The sequence below is a fragment of the Bos grunniens genome, chromosome 6 (genome assembly GCF_055505025.1).
Source record: "Bos grunniens cultivar Pamir isolate PY7600 chromosome 6, Bosgru_T2T1.0, whole genome shotgun sequence".
Lineage (NCBI taxonomy): Eukaryota > Metazoa > Chordata > Mammalia > Artiodactyla > Bovidae > Bos > Bos grunniens.
In genome coordinates, this window is record NC_141170.1 from 103,535,757 (window position 1) to 103,556,563 (window position 20,807).

General features: G+C 38.3%; 1 protein-coding gene and 1 long non-coding RNA gene across 15 annotated transcripts in view; one reads left to right on the forward strand and one right to left on the reverse strand.

Moving 5' to 3' along the window:
• The window catches only part of LOC147371137 (uncharacterized), a 125,468-nt gene that overhangs the window by 68,565 nt on the left and 36,096 nt on the right, over window positions 1–20,807 (reverse strand). The window lies entirely within an intron of this gene.
• Window positions 1–20,807, forward strand: part of ENPEP (glutamyl aminopeptidase) — an 81,489-nt gene that overhangs the window by 58,859 nt on the left and 1,823 nt on the right. Inside the window, exons 12-19 of the mRNA XM_086407053.1 lie at window positions 105–238; window positions 366–421; window positions 9,061–9,211; window positions 10,375–10,448; window positions 10,555–10,659; window positions 10,747–10,917; window positions 13,735–13,875; window positions 20,725–20,803. Of these exons, the coding sequence (XP_086263179.1) occupies window positions 105–238; window positions 366–421; window positions 9,061–9,211; window positions 10,375–10,448; window positions 10,555–10,659; window positions 10,747–10,917; window positions 13,735–13,875; window positions 20,725–20,803 (911 nt within the window). The remainder of the gene's footprint in view (window positions 1–104; window positions 239–365; window positions 422–9,060; window positions 9,212–10,374; window positions 10,449–10,554; window positions 10,660–10,746; window positions 10,918–13,734; window positions 13,876–20,724; window positions 20,804–20,807) is intronic.

The following is a 20,807-nucleotide window of genomic DNA, read 5'->3' on the forward strand; positions in this document are numbered from 1 at the left end:
TCCTCAAACTAACATTTCTTTTCTTTTTGCCCGCTGGGTCTAATTTCTATGTGTTTACAATATGTGCAAACATGTTTCTCATTAGTGTTTATTTACTACCACAGGAATCACTTTGGAATCTACTCTTAGTGGGAATGCTTTTCTCAAAATAAACCCTGATCATATTGGCTTTTATCGTGTAAATTACGAAGTGTCAACTTGGGAATGGATAGCTACGAATCTTTCCGTCAACCACACGGTAAGAGTAGAAATGGTTGTGAATTGTTTTACTTTTGTTCTAAGAACAGCGCCTTAATGTTATTAATTTTTCAATATATTTTGCTTTAAGACTCACGTTTCCTACCTTTTTTTCTTTCTCTTCCCAGGACTTTTCTTCTGCTGATCGTGCAAGTTTTATTGATGATGCTTTTGCCTTGGCACGGTAGGTTTCAGAATGAGATTCAATTATTTAAAATACTACAGATCTTGTCATAAATTTCTTTTAAAATCAATTACAACAAAGTTTGAGTATTAATTTATAGTTTAAAGTATCCAAAACCACTATTTACAACATTATTATTTTGCATAACTTTCTTCTTTAAAACTAATATGAGCCTTATAGCCAAAATACTGATATCAAGCCCTTAACAGATGCAAAAACCTCACCTACCCCATTGACTTTAAGTGAGGTTTGACTAATCTGAATTCTTGAGCTAATTAGAAGCGACACTTACAAATGCTCAAAAGTGCACCGTTATAATTTGATTTAATAAAAAGACAAACAATGTGTTTCATGAACTCATCTCTGTGAGCCCAAACCCATTGTAAGATTTTATGGCTAGAGTTTCCAAATATCATTCAGGTCACTGGGGTAAGAAGAATGAGACATGGTGCTCTAGGATTGATAGAATTAAAGTGTCATTTCAGAAATTTGACTTTTTTCTCATGGCCTAAGGGTAGTTACACTTAGAAAAAAACAACCTATACCTTGAAAAAAAAAAAATCAACATAGATTGGGGTAATGTAGGAGTAGTAACGATAGCACCTTTGAGACTCTTTTTTCAGATAGGCTAACACTAGTAATTTGACCAGTATTTTCTGAATCTCTGGCACTTCTGTAGGAGCTAGGGGCACACCCAGCTTGTTTTGCTGTAGCCTCATTTAGACACAAGCAATGTACTGACAATGAGATGCTAGTTCCCCTTGTCTGAGCTGGGTGTCCCTTTTAGGGCCCCTGTGTTTCCAATAATATTAATTGTCATTGCTTATTAATTATCCATCTCACCCATCAAATTATAAGTTTCATGAAGGTAGGCACCTGGATCGTGTTCCTCTTCATTTTATCCCCAGCTCCTAACTGTGCCTGGCCCCTAGTAGACGCTCATTAAATAGGAACTGAATATATGGCTGGAAGGATAGTATAACAGCGCTAAAGGCATGGGAGAACTATTTTACATGGACTCCCTAGATAGAGCAAGTTAGAAACCCTTTGTGACATTTTTAAGGGAGGAATTTATAGGGAATTAAAAACAAGTTATCAAACCACATTAAAATCCTGGCTCTGTATAACCTTGAGAGAGTTTCTTAACTTGTCTCTGCTTCAGTTAGTTTCCTTATTAGTAAAATGGATATGAACTTACAAGACTCTTGTGAGGAATAAGTGAGAGAATGTGCACAAAGGACCCCAACCGTTGTCCAGTCTTTAGGAAGTGCTCAATAGATCATAGTGCTTGACCAAAAAAGGCAAGCACCGTTGATCAGCAGCAGCAAAGAAGCATTTGGTAGCTCAGTGGTGAAGAATCCACCTGTCAATGCAGGAAACATGGGTTTGATCCCTGGGTCAGGAAGATCCCCTGGAGAAGGAAATGACAGCCCACTCCAGTATTCTTGCCTCAGAAACCTCATGGACAGAGAAGCCTGGCAGACTACATTCCCTGGTTTTGCACAGAGTTGGACATGATTTAGCAACTAAACAAAAGAAGCATTTAGACAAGCTCTTCTAAATTTGTAATATAGACTCTATTGCAGGTAATAGAACTTGATTCTCTTTGGTGAACCTCCAGGTTTAATCTCCTGGCTATGTAACAGATTATTTATGTTATGGTATGTCAATCCCTCATTTATGAATATTTATTGAGCACCTACTCTGTTCCTGGCACTATGTAGATTGGGGAAATTAAGTGGTGATATGGTGAAAGAAAATGATCCACCTTTTAGGGAATTCCCTGGCAGTGCATTGGTTAGAACTCTGCACTTTCACTGCTGAGGGCATGGGTTCAATCCCTGGTCCGGGAATTAAGAAATTGAAAGCTGCATGGTGTGGCCAAAAAAAAAAAAAAATCTTTTTTAAACATAATAGGACTATTAGATTATTTTTTTTTAGGAAAACTCTCCTGTGAATGCACTGTGATCTTTTCCAAAGCTTAGAATCTTGTCTGTAAAGATTATAAAGATATTATAATATCTTTACCATTTAATTTCCATCATGACACAATGCAGACAGTTTTGCTTTAAGAAGTGAAAGCCTCTTGACCAGCTTTCTCTGAGGAATGGTATACAAAGTGGATAACTCACACAATTGAACAATCTTCCTGCATTTGTTCAGCTGCTTGACTATAGCCCCATCAAATTTTGAAGAGCTTCAGAAAGGAAGAAAGTGAAACAAATTTGAAAGTCAAAATGCATGTAGAATCACACAGCAACCAATCCAGAAAACACCTGAGCTGTCATCTGAAACATTGCCTGAACTATTGAGTTATCACTCAATTTCTGTCTGCAACACATGAGGAAAAACGGACTCAGAGAGAAACAGACCCCCACCTGTATTAGTTAGAGTCTGTCCCAAATCACTCAGAGAAAAATAGAACTGCATAGATAGGTAAGTGCATGAGGGAGGATTAGAATTTACACAGCTCTACTCTGATATTCAAAAAGAAATGAACTACTATGTTTCATCAGTAAAAGGACAGATCTAAAAATAAATATATTCTTGATTTCCCTGCCCCAAAATGTGAGGAGCCAGGAGTCTTACTGCTCTCCAGCTGGGCACATTTGCTGAAGACAAGGAGTAAGAATTCACCCAGTCACTTTGAGTCCCCACGACAGGCTCAGCTCAACCATATGCCCTGCCTAGTTACACCCTCAAAGTTTTTAAGTTCTTTTAAAGTTTCCGCCAGCCCCCACACAGGCTAGTTTCAGGTCAGCCACCTGCAATGAGAACAAGGTGCCTGATCTCCTCTCCGTTTTGCTACAAGGAGCTCCTACTTCTCACCATGTCGCCTCTGATTCTCTACTGCAAGGAGCACAGAGAGGGCAGATGAGGGAAGATCCTGACATGCTGTCTACTTCTGGTCCTCTCTGAACTCTGGACATGTTTAACACTGATGCTTTCCCTTGTCTGGTGCTTTCATGGAATATGTGCTATCTTATGGCCCATTCCATGGCCAACAGTCTTTTCTTCTGTAGTTCCCTGAGGTGAGGAAGTGAAAACTTCCAAACCACAACTAGTCTATAGCAAGTTTTCATATATCCTTTCCCCTGACAAAGTCTGGAGAGACAGGCCACCTCATGCAGTCCTATCTCTTCACTCTGATGTTAAAGCAGTAGTCAACTACAGTCTCTCATCCTTTAGATTTCTTGGGGATCAGATACCAGGCCACTGTGTCCACATGAGTTCCAGGATACACAGATAAAACTCTTCAAGTGGTTGCATTAAAACCTCTTTTCTAGGCTGGTATGAGGGGAAAGCACCCTTCACTCTGTCCTCTGTGAGGGACAGTGCGTGCAGTACACTGATGGAATCCTCCAAAACTGTGTGTCAGTCGTTCAGTCGTGTCCAACTCTTTGCAACCCCATGGACTGTAGCCTGCCAGGCTCCTCTGTCCATGGAATTCTCCAGGCAAGAATGCTGGAGTGGGTAGGCATTTCCTTCTCCAAAAGCCCTCTTCTAAAATGCCTCTCTCTCTCTGTTAGGCATTCCAATCTCTTTCGCAGGCTGTAGTGGGCTATCAGCTGAGGGTCACAAAAAGCTGACCCTCCTGACCATGTCAATCCCGATTGGGTGGGCCCACATCTTACTTTAGAGTATAGGCCAAGGGGCTTGGTTTGGGGGCCTTGCCAAAACTGAGACAGAAAGAATCCTTTTTTGTCTACCTGTTGCAGTAGAGTTTTATCTTTTCAGTAGCTTATTTGGCACTTTGCAGCCCACTGTGTGCCAAAGCCAGGACAGGGGCCAGGAATAGCACCAGTGAAAGCAGAGAGTGCTGGCAAGCACACGGAAGGGAGCAGGAGTTTCTAGCTGAGTAAAGGATGGCAGAGGAGGCAGTTTCCAGGGCCACCTAAACTAATGCTGTAAACGGACTTCTGCCAGACTTCCAGGTACTGAGGCTCCAACCATGTCCAAGGCGAGGGCCAGGCTAGCAAATAATAAAGACCACAAAGTGGCCATGGGCCATGCCAAAGTTACAGACCTCTAGGCGCACCAGATTACCTCTTTATAGGTGCTTACAGAGCTGACCAGACCACAGCACAGAACTAGATAAGTAACTTCTCCCACCCTACTGAGGACTGCCTTTTAAAGAAGGGAGAAGTGAGTTACTGGGGAAAGACTCCAAAAGGGATCTAGTTGATTGCAAGGAGACTGTTTTAAGCCAGAAATCTGAATTTAATTCGAAAGTTAACATGGGAAGTTTTCAAAAGTTTTCAAAAGTTTCCATAGCATCAGATCTCTCTACCTAACCACCTCTCTCAACCATTTCTCCTGTCCCATTCAAAAGCCATTGTTTGATAGGACATTGTGCTGAACTTGACCTTCTTTGAGGACTATGCAGTCTTTCCAGGTCACACCCAGGAAAGCAAAACCAAACCTTTTGTTCCAAGATTCCCCAAACTTCTGAGTACTTCAGCCTAAGATAGGAGAGCAAGAATTTCCTCAAAAGACCTTTTTTGTTTTCTTCTTCATAGCATTTTGTGGGAACTTTCCATTATAGCCTCCATCCTCCCCACAATATAGACTGTAGGTCAATTCTAGGCTCAAAGTTCCTCAGGCTGGACTCTTACTATAAATGGAAGATTTTTGAATAAGGAAAATTCTCAACCAAATCCGGCTTTCAGAGCTGCTGTTGGTCTACAGATTTAATAAATAGGGTTGGAGGCTCAAAGTGAGTAAAAATGCTGTCTTACGTTGAGTTCCCTCAAAGCAGAGTCTGAAATGGAGGTTCGTGAACACGTGGTTTACTGAGACAGGATTCTCATGAGGTAGGGAGTGTGAGAAGCAGGGTGGGGCAGGGGAAAAGCTTAGCTGGAGTTTAGCTTTGCCAGATTCCAGTAGGAAGCCATCCATGAGTTGTACTACACAGTGACCCAGCTTGAGGGAAGCAGGCTGGCCTGTTGCATTCCTGGATCAGACAATCAATGACCAGGGGGAGGGGTCGCATAACCTTTTAAGCAAGATGGGTGTATTTGGTCAAGGGCTATTCTCTGAAGAAAAACTGCAGCTACGAGCCAAAACAGCACTGTAAGGGGACCTTGGAGGGAAGGGCACTGTAGCTGTCTTTGTTAAAAACTGATTCTTCACACATGGTCCCAGTAGTATCAGCATTGCTGGGAACTTGTGAGAAATGAGAATTCTTAGGCCCTACACCAGACCTACTGAGTCAGAAATTCTAGAGATGGGGCCCAGGTGTTAAAAAAAAAACCTTCCAGGTGTTGCTGATACATGCTCTGATACAGGCTGGAAGAAGCACAAGCTGGAATCAAGATTGCCGGGAGAAATATGTAACCTCAGATATGCAGATGACACCACCCTTATGGCAGAAAGTGAAGAGGAACTAAAAAGCCTCTTGATCAAAGTGAAAGAACAGAGTGAAAAAGTTGGCTTAAAGCTCAACATTCAGAAAACAAAGATCATGGCATCTGGGCCCATCACTTCATGGGAAATAGATGGGGAAACAGTGGAAACAGTGTCAGACTTTATTTTTTGGGCTCCAAAATCACTGCAGATGGTGACTGCAGCCATGAAATTAAAAGACGCTTACTCCTTGGAAGGAAAGTTATGACCAACTAGATAGCATATTCAAAAGCAGAGACATTACTTTGCCAACAAAGGTTCGTCTAGTCAAGGCTATGGTTTTTCCAGTGGTCATGTATGGATGTGAGAGTTGGGCTGTGAAGAAAGCTGAGCACCAAAGAATTGATGCTTTTGAACTGTGGTGTTGGAGAAGACTCTTGAGAGTCCCTTGGACTGCAAGGAGATCCAACCAGTCCATTCTAAAGGAGATCAGCCCTGGGATTTCTTTGGAAGGAATGATGCTAAAGCTGAAACTCCAGTCCTTTGGCCACCTCATGCGAAGAGTTGACTCATTGGAAAAGACTCTGATGCTGGGAGGGATTGGGGGCAGGAGGAGAAGGAGACGACAGAGGATGAGATGGCTGGATGGCATCACTGACTCGATGGACGTGAGTCTGAGTGAACTCCGGGAGTTGGTGATGGACAGGGAGGCCTGGCGTGCTGCAATTCATGGGGTTGCAAAGAGTTGGACACAACTGAGTGACTGAACTGACTAACTGATACACGCTCAAACTTGAGAATCATGATCCTAAATGATACCGCTCTTCCAGGGAAGTATCGAATACCACAAAATAGCAATGATGTGTGGGAAATGAAAAGGGCATCAACTTAATTCTCCAAATATTATCCCTATAGAGTAGAGAGTAGAGTGAAGTCGCTCAGTCATGTCCAACTCTTTGCGACCCCATGGACTGTAGCCCACCAGGTTCCTCAGTCCATGGAATTTTCCAGGCAAGCGTACTGGAGTGGACTGCCATTTCCTCCTCCAGGGGATCTTCCCAACCCAGGGATTGAACCTGGTCTCCCGCACTGCAGGCAGACACTTTACCGTCTGAGCCATCAGGGAAGCATTATCCCTATAATAACTGACAAAAAAAATTTATTGTCAGCCCAGCATTCTGACCAAGTGACTCAGCCTTAAAAAAACAAGTGATACTAGTGCAGTGATTGCACGGCTATCAAATATGTTGAAAAAACAAGGCACTAGGATAGGATATCGATTTTTCAACATAAAATATACAGTGAAAGTGAAAGTGAAGTCGCTCAGTCGTGTCCGACTCTTTGCGACCCCATGGACTGTAACCCATCAGGCTCCTCTGTCCATGGGATTCTCCAGGCAACAATACTGGATTGGGGTGCCATTTCCTTCTCCAGGGTATCTTCCCGACCCAGGGATTGAACCCAGGTCTTCCACATTGCAGGCAGACGCTTTTACTGTCTGAGCCACCAGGGAAGATAAATATATAGTATTTATATATATTTATAAAATATACATTATATAGAGTATTTATATATATTTATAAAATGGGCCTCTAAACTTCACCTGTTATAAATGTGCAGCCCATAATTCAGGTTTCTGAATTACGTATTATTCATAAACTTTCATTAGCCTTCACCAATTTGATCCTCAGAGCAACAACTATTCATAGTTATTCTAAGAAAATACTTATGGGACAAAGCTGTTGCTCTATCCACCCAGAAAACTAGAGAATTATTAAAATTAGAAAATTCTCAAGTTTCAAATTGCAACATAAAATTCTACAATCACTTTCTACTCAACAAACATTCTCAATAAAGTACTCCATTTCTCAATATTAGTTATACTTCTATTAAGACAAGTTGAATGTTCCAAAATATAAATCCTTTTAAAAAGATCATAAAGAAGGTTGAGCACCATAAAGAAAGCTGAGCACTGAAGAATTGATGCTTTTGAACTGTGGTGCTGGAGAAGACTCTTGAGAGTCCCTTGGACAGCAAGGAAATCAAACCAGTCAATCCTACAGGAAACCAACCCTGAATATTCATTGGAAGGACTGATGAAACCGAAGCTCCAGTATTTTGGCCACCTGATGCAAAGAGCCAACCCACTGAAAAAGACCCTGATTCTGTGAAGGATTTAAGGCAGGAGGAAAAGGGGATGACAGAGGATTAGATGGTTGGATGGCATCACCGACTCAATGGACATGAGTTTGAACAAGTTCTGGGAGACGGTAAAGGACAGGGAAGCCTGGCGTGCTGCAGTCCACGGGGTCACAAAGAGTTGGACACAACTGAGTGACTGAACAACAACAAATAAGATCAAGATCTGAGAAAATAGGAGAAATCGGCTCTCTGAACTGAAAACAAACTCTATATCATATCACATTAGTATAAATCATATGATGCCGAAAGTGTTTATTCTTACCTAGATCTCCAATACCATTTATCTTCTTATCAATTCAGGGGAGAAATCAAGGTATGATTACATTATTTCTCATTCACAAAAAATGATCTCAAGAAGTTTATTATTTAACCTAAACTTTCAAAATGTAGTTTAGAAAGACAGGATTCCCACCTAAGAGTCTTTACAAAACCTAGGCTAAAATTTGAGGCATAACAGATTTCTGAGAATATTATTTCGAAAGGTTCCAAGTCTTTTCTAAGGAGATTCCTCTTTAAAGTCAGACTCTTTAAACTAAAGTGTCAATAGTAATTTCACATTGTTTTGAGGAACAAAATCCATTTTTATTTATAAATATTACTGGGAAATGTATTAAAAAGGAGATGTTTTATGGGGAATATAAGTTCAATTGAAATGTTTTAAGCATTAATGATTCACAAGTACTGTTATATTTCTTATTCATATCAAATATAAAAAATTCAATAAGGTATATTTATGATGGTGCATTTGTATATTATAATGAGCTAGTGAACTTAATGTTTAAAAGTTTCTATTTGTCAATATTAACCATACAACTAAATGACTTTTGTTTTATCTAAAATTCTGCCACAGAAATTTTTCAATGCATACCTTAATGTTTTGTCTCCCCTTTATTGTTGAACATATGAAAACACTAATACATCATTGTGAACAAACCTCTTTGATTGGACCTTTATAGTAATGCACTTTCTTAATTGTTTAATTGAAGGATTCTCATTAACGTTGAAGTCTATGATGCCCATGTTAGTACTTTCAGTCAAAGGAAACCAATCTATTGGTTTTAATTTACTGTGGAATTTTTTTTCTTTCTTAGAGCTCAGCTTCTAAATTATAAGGAGGCTCTGAACTTGACCAAGTATCTCAAGGAAGAAAAGGAATATTTACCATGGCATAGAGTCATTTCAGCTGTAACCTATATTATTAGCATGTTTGAAGATGATAAAGAGCTATACCCTGTGATTGAGGTAATGCTAATGCTATATTTCATGAAAGTAGATGTTTAGTCCCATTGGTCAGAGAAGGCAATGGCAACCCAGTACTGGCAACTCCAGTACTCTTGCCTCTAGAATCCCACGGATGGAGGAGCCTGGTAGGCTATAGTCCATGGGGTCGCTAAGAGTCAGACACGACTGACGCAACTTAGCAGCAGTCCCATTGGTAGAACAGGAAGATTTCTGAGAGAAGGAGCTCCTGGGAAACACAAAAGCATATCTTGACTACCAAGTAAAATCAAAGGAAATTATAATGACTTGACTAATCAAATCAAAGAGATGCTATTTTCTTTCAGCTTGAAGTGTATCAGTATTTCTGGTTCAGTATACCACTTAAAGGTGTATTTTAGTGTTAGAAGAAATATAATAGTTAATATTTTATTTAAAACAACATTTTAAACCATAGATACAAACTAGATCCTATTTTTAATGGATTTATCTATGTTAAAATGAATTTATTCTTATCAAAATACAACATCATTTTCCTTATTATTACTGCTGTTATTTCCACATTGAGATTTTATTATGACAGTCATTCAGACTACTTTTCTTGGCTTTGTGATTTCTGTAGCACTTTCTGATTACAAGAACACTTGTAATTTTAAACAAATTCTGGATTCCAATTTCTAGCTCTTCCATTTTCTTTATGAAAGAAATTAGACAAATGATTTCATATTTCTTTATTTTCTTTGTACAATAGGAAGTTAGTACTTGACTTCCCATGGTAATGGGATAGTAAGAATCATATAATATAAATATACTTTGTAGATCTTAAGGCAATATACAAATGTTAGTTACTATTTCATTAATACTTGAGCAATCTTTAGTATGGTAAGTCTATCAGGTGTTATTCTATTTATTAAAATGTCAGCTAAGAAGTGGAGGCTAAAAGGGGATGACCCAAAGTTCTATAAAACATTAGAGAGTGATTCAGAATGTTCTTATGTTCAGGACTGAAGTAAAATTGCTATGTGATAATAACTGGAATATATACCTTTCTGAACTGAAGTACAGGCCCAAAGTTCTCTGAACTAGTAGGGGAAAAGATTACCACTGGGAACTGTAGATAATAATAAATGGGAGACTGTTGCTAAATAGTAAATTATTACTCACTGCACATGGTGCTTTTATTTCAGAAATACTTCCGAGATCAAGTGAAGCCCATTGCAGATTCTCTGGGATGGAATGATGTTGGAGACCACCTCACAAAGTTATTTTTTTACCTTTTTAAAAATTAATATTTGTTTAATATTTGTGTGTGTTAAGATAAGTTGAAAAATGCTCAAAGCCCCAGCTCTGTGTGTTTGATTTCTTAGATTACTCCGTGCGTCTGTATTAGGACTGGCGTGCAAGATGGGAGACAGCGATGCCTTGAACAATGCTTCCCAGTTATTTCAGGAGTGGCTAACTGGGACTGTAAGGTGACTGTTCCCAGGTTTTCATATATAGAAGACTTTAAACTGAGAAATGAGGAATTAAAATCTCTGAAACACTGTTTCTTCTTCTAGTCTTCCTGTAAATCTCAGGCTTCTGGTATATCGGTATGGTATGCAGAACTCTGGCAATGAGACTTCATGGAATTACACTCTCGAGCAATACCAGAAAACTTCATTAGCTCAAGAAAAAGAAAAGCTACTGTATGGATTAGCATCAGTGAAGAATGTTACTCTTTTGTCAAGGTAAGCTGGAACTTTTTAAAAAATTACATGAATGGTACTCGATAGTTTACATGTCACGGTCTCTTTAAAATGCTAATTAATGGAAGATACATTTCTAAGAAAGTCTATTAAAAAATTATTTTCCTGGCAAGAAACATAATATCCATGTAAGAGTGGCTTAAAAAATAAAGACTCATTATCTCATATAAAAAATTCTAGAGGTAGAATTCCAGTCATGTACAGTGATTCAACATTTTATCCAAGACCTAGGCTCTTTCTCTTTCTTTTCTGCCATCTTCCACATGTTGGATGTTTTATGACTTCCAGAGCTCCATATATTTTGTCTTCACATAAATATGTTCAATGGAAGAAAGACAGGGGCAAAAGAGCTCCTCCTCACAAGACTCTGTCTTTTATGATAAGAGGTCAGTTATCTCCACTTCTCTCATTATCTAGCACTAGGTCACCCTTGATCATTCTGGGTGATTCTCTGGATTTACCACTTGATCACTTGCTGACTGCGATGAACTTGAGTTCCTTTGACTTGGGCCAACCATGGTACTCTGAGGATGGGGTAGCAATTTGCCTTCCCTAGAATCAAGGATACCTTGATCCAAACCCAAAACGAAACTGGTCTCTGTCAGCAGAGGACTGTCCACCACAACATGCATGAACACACAAATAGTTATTTATATTATACTCAAAAGATACAAAGACCACTTGAAGCCCATCTATGAATGTTCTCCCGCTTCACACCTATGTCCCAAATCAACTAGTTTCTGCCTTATTCATATTTTGCTTATATAGATTCTGAGTTACTTGCTTCATTCATTTAACCAACACTTAAGATATCCCTTCTATGTATAGGTATGTAGATTGTGGGAATAAAAATGAAAAAGAATAATATCTATCCTTGAGAAACTTACAGGTTCATGGGAGAGGCAGAATATAAATAGTAAATTATAGTGCAATAATGAATTTGTAAGAGCTCCCAGAAACAGTTTGCTTTTACTTAGCAGGGCCAACAATATATTTTCACTATCTCACCTCAGGGCTATATGTGAAGTCTCCTTCTCTCTGGCCTAAGATAGTCTATCTACCCAGAACTTGATCATCTTGACATTCCACAAAACATCATATTGACTCATTACTTGGTTGTCATTGTGCTAATTGTTGTATATGATGAGAAAATTAGCAAGTACTTAGATGCCTTGTGTGCGTGTCCAGTTATGCCCAATTCTTTTCAACCCCATGGACTGTAGCGCACCAGGCTCCTCTGTCCACAGAATTTTCCAGGCAAGAATACTGGGGTGGGTTGCCACTTCCGACTCCAGGGGATTTTCCTGACCCAAGGATCAAACCACGTCTCTTGGATCTCCTGCACTGGCAGGCAGATTCTTTACCACCGTGCCACCTGGGAAGCTCCACTTAGATGCCTTACTAAGATTCTTTCGAACTAGAGGATAAAAGATAAATTGTACAAAATTCAGGAGTGCCCCACTCCAGTGCAGAAGTTTATTAGAGCATGCTCAGATATTCCCTCTGGGTATAGCCATGGAATAAAGTGAATAAAAATCTATTTGGTCACTTAATTTATCTTGTTTTATACTCTAATTATAGCCAACTAATCTAACCATACAGATTATATGGTTAATTGTAAAAAACATCAGAAAGTTGTTTTTTACAATCTTCAGTTCAATTGCTCAGTCATGTCTGACTCTTTGCGACCCCATGGACTGAAGCACACCAGGCCTCCCTGTCCATCACCAACTCCCAGAGTTTACTTAAACTCATGTCCATTGAGTCGGTGCCATCAGCCATGAGATGCCATCCAGCCATCTCATCCTCTGTCGTCCCCTTCTCCTCCCACCTCAGTCTTTCCCAGCATCAGGGTCTTTTCAAATGAGTCAGTTCTTCACATCAGGTGGCCAAAGTATTGGAGTTTCAGTTTCAACATCAGTCCTTCCAATGAATATCCAGGACTGATTTCCTTTAGGATGGACTGATTGGATCTCCTTGCAGTCCAAGGGACTCTCAAGAGTCTTCTCCAACACCACAGTTCAAAAGCATCAATTAAGACTTAACTGTGGTCCCATATAAAAGAAAAATATAAGGATCTCCCTGGTGGTGCAGGGGAGAAGCATCTGCCTGCCAATGTGGGAGATGTGGATTTGATCCCTGATCCAGGAAGACCTCACAAGCTGCAGAGCAGCTAAGCTCATGTACCACAGCTACTGAGCCTGTCCTCTAGCATCCTGGAGGCACAATTACTGACCCCACACCCCACAAGTACCGAAGCCCACATGCCCTAGAGCCCGTGCCCCACAACGAGAGAAGCCACCACAATGAGAAGCCCACGCACCACAAGTAGAGAGTAGCCCCTACTACTAGAGAAAAACCTGTGTAGCAACGAAGACTCAGCACAGCCAAAATTTTATAATTTATAAAATTATGAAAAAGAAAGAATATCAGTAATTTAATTTATTAGTTCCTTTTTTAGTTTCATGGAATAATAGGCAAATGGATGGAGTGCTTCTATTAAATAAATACAATTAATTTTTTAAATTAATAGTTAAAATTGTGGGTTTTAATTGTTGTAGTACTTCCAAAATAACTGAAATTTTCATACAGTTTACACTTCACTAGTCCTCAAAATTAAAAACAGTTAAGTATCTTAGAAAATATTAAATGGTGTTTTATTATTTTTCTTATTTAATTGTTTCAGTAGATGACTCAATAATTAAATTACTGGAATGAAAGCTAAGTTCTATTGGAATTTAGTTAAGGGTGAACACTGAAGGTTCATTTTGAATTGCTTTTCCATTTGACTTCTTTTAGGTATTTGGATTTACTCAAGGACTCAAACCTTATTAAAACGCAGGATGTGTTTACAGTCATTCAATACATCTCATACAACAGCTATGGGAAGACTATGGCCTGGAATTGGATACAACTCAACTGGGAATATCTAGTCAACAGGTGAGGTGATTAGATAATGATTTGTTGTTCTCTTTGTCTGATACCATCTGCAAGTTCTTTTTTCTCTTTTTTGTGCTTTCTCTGACATCTATACAATATCTGAAATGCCGTATTATCAGAAGTAAAGGATCATGGTATTTTCCCTCTAGGAAAGCAATATGCTAGTTTATTATAGTTTATAATTCCTTTCTTGGAAAGTAGTGTTTCCAACTGATCAATAGATTTCTGAAATCTTCAAACATGCCTAAATTGCATCTGAGTCATCAGGGAAGCCCCTGAAGGAATTTCCCTGTAGCTCATAAGACCCAGGTTTGATCCCTGGGTCGGGAAGGTCCTCTGGAGAAGGGAATGGCAACCCACTCCAGTGTTCTTGCCTGGAGAATCCCATGGACAGAGGAGCCTGGCGGGCTACAGTCCATTGACTTGCAAAGAGTTGGACATGACTGAGCAACTAAGCACACACATGTGATTTATTTCAAATAATGCATATTTCATTTTAAAAGTTAGTTCATTGTTATACCTCTTAAAAAATTAAGAAATAGAAAAAAACAGGTTTGTATTATCATAAAAGTCAAAAACAGTTGACCTTAAATCTATTAGACATGAAGTTTAATTTTTTCAGGACAAATAAGTTAATGACTATTTCCAATGCTAGTTCTAAACCCTCTCCCAAGGCTTTTAATATTTCTTCATAGTCTGATAATCTAATTCTCATGTGATATTATTTCAAGTAGCCTAAAACATAAAATCATATAATAACCATATGTCAGACACAAACAAAAAAGCCCAGTATTAATTATGGTTAATTTGAAAAAGTATAATTTCCCCATTAAAATTGGATAAGACAAATTAAACAGAAATGAGATAAGCTTCAGTCAAATATTTTCAAACTCTTAAACATTTTCCAGACTTCAAAATGAGTGGTTTTACTGCCTCTATTTCTAAATAATTTATAGTCATCTTAAAATAGTATGCTTTTTTATAAAGCTTTTGCTTTATGATTTTTATGACAGCTGATGACCAACCACTAATGTCCTTTCCAGTTTCAGACTTAACCACAAAGTTCCAAAAACACTTCAGAAATTATTATTTGCTTTTATTTATTCCACTAAACAAATATTAAATCAGATATTATTTTTATATAATTATTTTTCAAAATATTTAAGATATAATTAAATCCTTTTTTTAGTTTTTAAAATAATCAATATGATAAATATACAGCATATTTCCCCTTAAATGGTACATTCTATATGGTATTAGTTTCTTGGAATAAACATAGTTATATTAAATGTTGAAATATGACTGAGAATTAAAAATAACATCAAAGAAGCCTACTTAAAGACATAAAAAGATATCCACAATATAGGATAATGTAAAAAACAGCAGATTATAAAAACATATGTTTAATATCACTCCATTTCTGTAAATAAACAAACATCCATGGAAAAATGACTCAAGGGAAAACAGCTATGTGACAAAAGGGATTATTTTTAGGTGGTGTGATTATGGGTGATTTCTGTATCCTTATTTTTACTTCTCTGTATTTTTTGCAAAATAATATACACCCATTTTATGATAAGAAAATTGAAATTTTAAAAAAGGAAATCACATTAAGTTCCTGTAATGATATTTTACAGATTTGAAGAAAGTCTGTTATTACAGCTAACGGTTTTTCCAGTGATTTTCTATAATTTCTACAACATTTCTCTTCTGTTTTATTCTTTGTGACTAAAAATTAAAGAATATATTTAGAAACTAGTAATGAATAGATTGAATAAAAACTGCAACTACCCATATAAATTCTCAGTCATATTTCAACATGTAAATACATCTTAGTTTATTTAGCTAATCTCCATCTGTTGGATAATAAAATTGTTTGAAATTTTCCACTGTATAAATAATGTACTAATGAACATCTTTGAAACTGAACTTATTTGTTGTCTTTGAACGTCCTTGACAATTTCCTTAGGATACAAATAATAATAGAAACAATACTGCTGAGTTAAAGGATGGATTCATTTTTCGATTTTCTGATGAATATTGCAAAACTGTCTTCTAGAACAAACTTTACTATTAACTTGGCCTATTTTCCAACCCTTGCCAATACTCAGTGCTATCATTTAAAAATATTCTTATTAATTGAGTACATGAAAACTGGTATCTCATTTTAAATAATTCTTTCATTCAATAAATATTATGGAGCATATACTATGTGCTAGGCTCCGTGCTTGGCACTAAAGGTACAATAGTGTACAAGGAGAAAAAGATCTGGTTCTCTGTTTTCATGGAGTTTAGAGTCCAATGATGAAGAGCAATATTAAGTAAAGTGAAAGTGTTAGTCATTCAGTCGTGTTCGACTCTTTGTGACCCCATGGACTGCAGCCCACCAGGTTCCTCTGTCCATGGAATTCTCCAGGCAAGAATACTGAAGCAGGTAGCCATTCCCTTCTCCAAAGGATCTTCTCGACCCAGGGATCAAACCCAGGTCTCCTGCACTGCAGGCTGATCCTTTACCATCTAAGCCACCAGGGAAGCCCCTAATAGTAAGCAAAGAATCAAATAAATACATGTATAATTAAAACTGTAATAACTACAGATAGAAAAGTTTCTGGGTTACACTGAAAGAGTGTAATGGGGAAACTGACCAAGTCAGGAGAAGTTGGAGGTTAAGGGCTTCCCTAAGGGAGTGATGACTGAGCTGAATTCTGAAAGATGGGCAGGAGTAAATTAGATGAACAGGAGGTGAGCGTTCCTGGCTGAAAAGAAGAAAGCTAAGGGCTAAGCTTTTGCGGATCACATTAAGATTTGGACTTTTGTTCTAACAGCAATGATAAGTCACTACTGAGTTTTAAGTAAAAAAGTAAAAATTATCAATTTTGTTTTCAAAAGAAAGCTCTAGTGGTAAAGCCTAAATGGGAAACATGAGGAAAGCAATTATAGAGCTACTGGAGTAATCCTAATAAAAGATGGTTGGTAGATTATACTGTGGATATAATGATAAAGATGAAAAGATAAGAACAACCTTTAGAATTAGAAGTTAGAAAGGTAGATTAGAAGTTAGAAAGCTTATTCAACTTATATGCAGAATACATCATGCAAAATGCTGGGCTGGATGAAGCACAGGCTGGAATCAAGATTGCCGGGAGAAATATTAATAACCTCAGATATGCAGATGACACTACCCTTATGGCAGAAAGCAAAGAGGAACTAAAAAGCGTCTCTTGATGAAAGTGAAAGAGGAGAGTGAAAATCCTGGCTTAAAGCTCAACATTCAGAAAACTAAGATCATGGCATCTGGTCCCATCACTTCATGGCAAACAGATGGGGAAACAATGGAAACAGTAAGAGACCTTATTTTCTTGAGTTCCAAAATCACTGCAGATGGTGTCTGCCGCCATGAAATTAAAAGATGCTTGCTCCTTAGAAGAAAAGCTATGACCAACCTAGACAGCATAATAAAAAGCAGAGACATTGTTTTGCCGACAAAGGTCTGTCTAGTCAAAGCTATGGTTTTTCCAGTGGTCATGTATGGATGTGAGAGTTGGACCATAAAGAAATCTGAGTGCTGAAGAATTGATGCTTTTGAACTGTGGCATTGGTGAAGACTCTTGAGAGTCCCTTGGATTTCAAGGCAATCAAACCAGTCAATCCTAAAGGAAATCAGTCCTGAATATTCATTGGAAGGACTGATGTTGAAGCTGAAACTCCAATACTTTGGCCACCTGATGTGAAGAACTGACTCATTGGAAAAGACCCTGATGCTGGGAAAGATTGAAGGCAGGAGGAAAAGGGATAACCGAGGATGAGATGGTTGGATGGCATCACCAACTCGATGGACATGAGTTTGAGCAAGCTCCGGGAGTTGGTGATGGACAGGGAAGCCTGGCATGCTGCAGTCCATGAGGTCGCAAAGAGTTGGACACAACTGATCCACTGAACTGACTGAGATTAATAATGGGAGGCAAGTGAGGTGACAAAAATAAAATGTCTAGATTTCTAGAAAAGATAAAGTTTTCAGAAGAACAGTGAGTTCAGGTATGTGTGTGTGTGTGTGTATGTGTATATATATACACATATATACACACATTACTGAACTATAAGGAAGCTTAGGGCTTAGGTGAAAATGTTATTGAAAATGGTATATCATGGAATTTAAACTATTTTAGGAAAAAAGTGAAAGCAAAGGAAAAGCTGATGATCCTGAAGAAAGTAGGGATAGAGATGCTCAATGGAACAGAAATCCAGATAAAGTCAAAGAATGAGGGTAAATTATGTCATGGAGCATACATAAATTAATGATTTTAGAGGTAGAGTACTTATGGATGATCACAAAGTGTGATGATGGAAATTGGTGGCTGGAGTTGAGTGGAGAAAATAGCATTGGAAATCAGGAGGTCAAGAAACTAAGGAGGTAAGCTGTTTTATCTTCATCTAAGTGGACCTTGAAGTCATAACCTGGAGTAGAAAAGACAACTAGGAGTCAGATGCCAAAGTGTATCATAAATGAGATGAAGGGGAATAACCTGAAGAAGCAGAGGGTCTTAAAGAGTGAAGGAATAATGGTTTGTAATCCATAACAGGGAGCATGATCACACCAATTCCTTTTCTGACCTGGTGCTATGGAGGATACAGGAAAAGAAACATTCTCCAAATGAGTAGTGGTATTCCCTGTAAAGGGGTAGTTCCAAAGGGCTAGGTGAAGGGTTTGAGAGGTTGGGTGACGCTAGAAGGCCAAGTCAGGGGCAAGGAGGTACATATATGACAGGTGCAGTGTCATGCCTGAGTCTTACATTTTGGATAATGACTCATGATATTCAGTTCAGTTCAGTTACTCAGTCGTGTTCGACTATTTGCAACGCCATGAATCACAGCACACCAGGCCTCCCTGTCCATCACTAACTCCTGGAGTTCACTCAGACTCAAGTCCATCGAGTCAGTGATGCCATCCAGCCTTCTCATCCTCTGTCGTCCCCTTCTCCTCCTGCCCCCAATCCCTCCCAGCATCAGAGTCTTTTCCAATGAGTCAACTCTTCGCATAAGGTGGCCAAAGTACTGGAGTTTCAGCTTTTAGCATCATTCCTTCCAAAGAAATCCCAGGGCTGATCTCCTTCAGAATGGACTGGTTGGATCTCCTTGCAGTCCAAGGGACTCTCAAGAGTCTTCTCCAACACCACAGTTCAAAAGCATAAGTAAAGGGAAATTGTTTGCCTTAGACTTCTAAGAAAATAAAGACAAAAGACATAATGGATTTAAATTCAGTGGTGTATGTGATAAGAGTGATCACTGGACCTAGGATACCAAAATTGTGGATAATCATTAGAACATTTCATCTATTTCCATTGGGTACATTTTCTCTTTACATTTCTTTTGCAAACTGATGATTCATTCCTTTGCTAATTTCATGTTGGCATATTTCTCCCTATTACCAATCTGAAAGGGCTTCCCTCGTGCCTCAGTTGGTAAAGAATCCACCTGCAATGAGGGAGACCTGGGTTTGATCCCTGGGTTGGGAAGAGCCCCTGGAGAAGGGAATGACTACCCACTCCAGTATTCTGGCCTGGAGAATTCCATGGACTGTATAGTCCATGGGGTCACAAAGAGTCAGACACGACTGAGTGACTTTCACCAATCTGAAAGGGCTCTTTAATATAGTCAAAATATTTGCTCTTTTAACAACAAAATAATAAATTTTTACTTTTAATTTTATGGCAGGCTTCCTTTCACATAAATTTTTTAATGTGTATGTGACAAACTATTAGTTTTTATCTTCATGATTTCTGCTCTTTATGTGATACTTTTTAAATGTAAAATTTCTCCTCCTGTTTAATTCTTTATATGTTGATATATTGCCTGTATCCTTTCCCAACATTCCAAACATTCAAGGTTTATAGATAATTCTTGTGATTTTTTTTTTACACTGTGATTAACTGGGATGAAATTTTACCTGTATCACTGTCATTTGCATTTTGGTTTGTAAGGATACTTGTGATTCTTACTTTTTAAGAGAGAAAAATGCAAAAGGTATAGGAATAGAATATAATCGCTAAAGTGCTATCTTTGCACTTAGCTTCAAATGTCTTTGCTTAGCAGGCTGATATAGATCATAATGCCAAATATGCAAGTAGCCAATAAAGCTTTATGGAAGCAGAATAAATAGCCTATATTCAAATTTCTGTATCTGTAGGAAGACACATCGATTATTAGTTAAGATAAAGGTGACAGAGCTATTCTGCTGTAACAGAAACACAGAAATACAGCAGCTTAAAAGACATAAGTAATTATTTCTCATTTGGATCGGTCTCCTGAAGTGAGCATTCCAAGGTGTTAGGGTGGTTGTGCTCCATGAAGCCTAAGGCCTTATTCTGTGTAGTTGAAATCTGGAAGAAGGGGAAGGAAAAAAAGAAGATCGAAGGCAAGCAATTTTCCTTTACTTCCCTAACAAGAAGATGGAAGTTGCACCTACCACTTCTGTTTATGTTCCATTGATGAGAACCGGATCACCTGTTTGCACCTAGCTAGGAGGAAGGCTGAGACAAGTAATCTGACTACGGTTCTCATGTGTGTAGGAAAAAGGAGAACAGATTTGGGGAATATAACAACCAGCCTACTATTTCTGGGAAAGTGGTGTGGATCTGTCTACAAAAAAAAAAAGTGAAGAAGTTGCTGCGAATTTCTCCTGAATAGAATTATTTTAAATTAAATATGTTTACTTACTGTTTTATACTTACTGTACTTTGAAAATTACTTTAAAAAAACTCTCAAAATAAAAAGGACATGTCTGCATCTAGAGGAAAGATTTAAAGTTCTGAGAACTTATGTAGCCTTCTCCTCCCCTAAATTTCTCTTCAGGTATACACTCAATAACAGAAACCTTGGCCGGATTGTCACTATAGCAGAGCCATTCAACACTGAACTACAACTCTGGCAGGTAG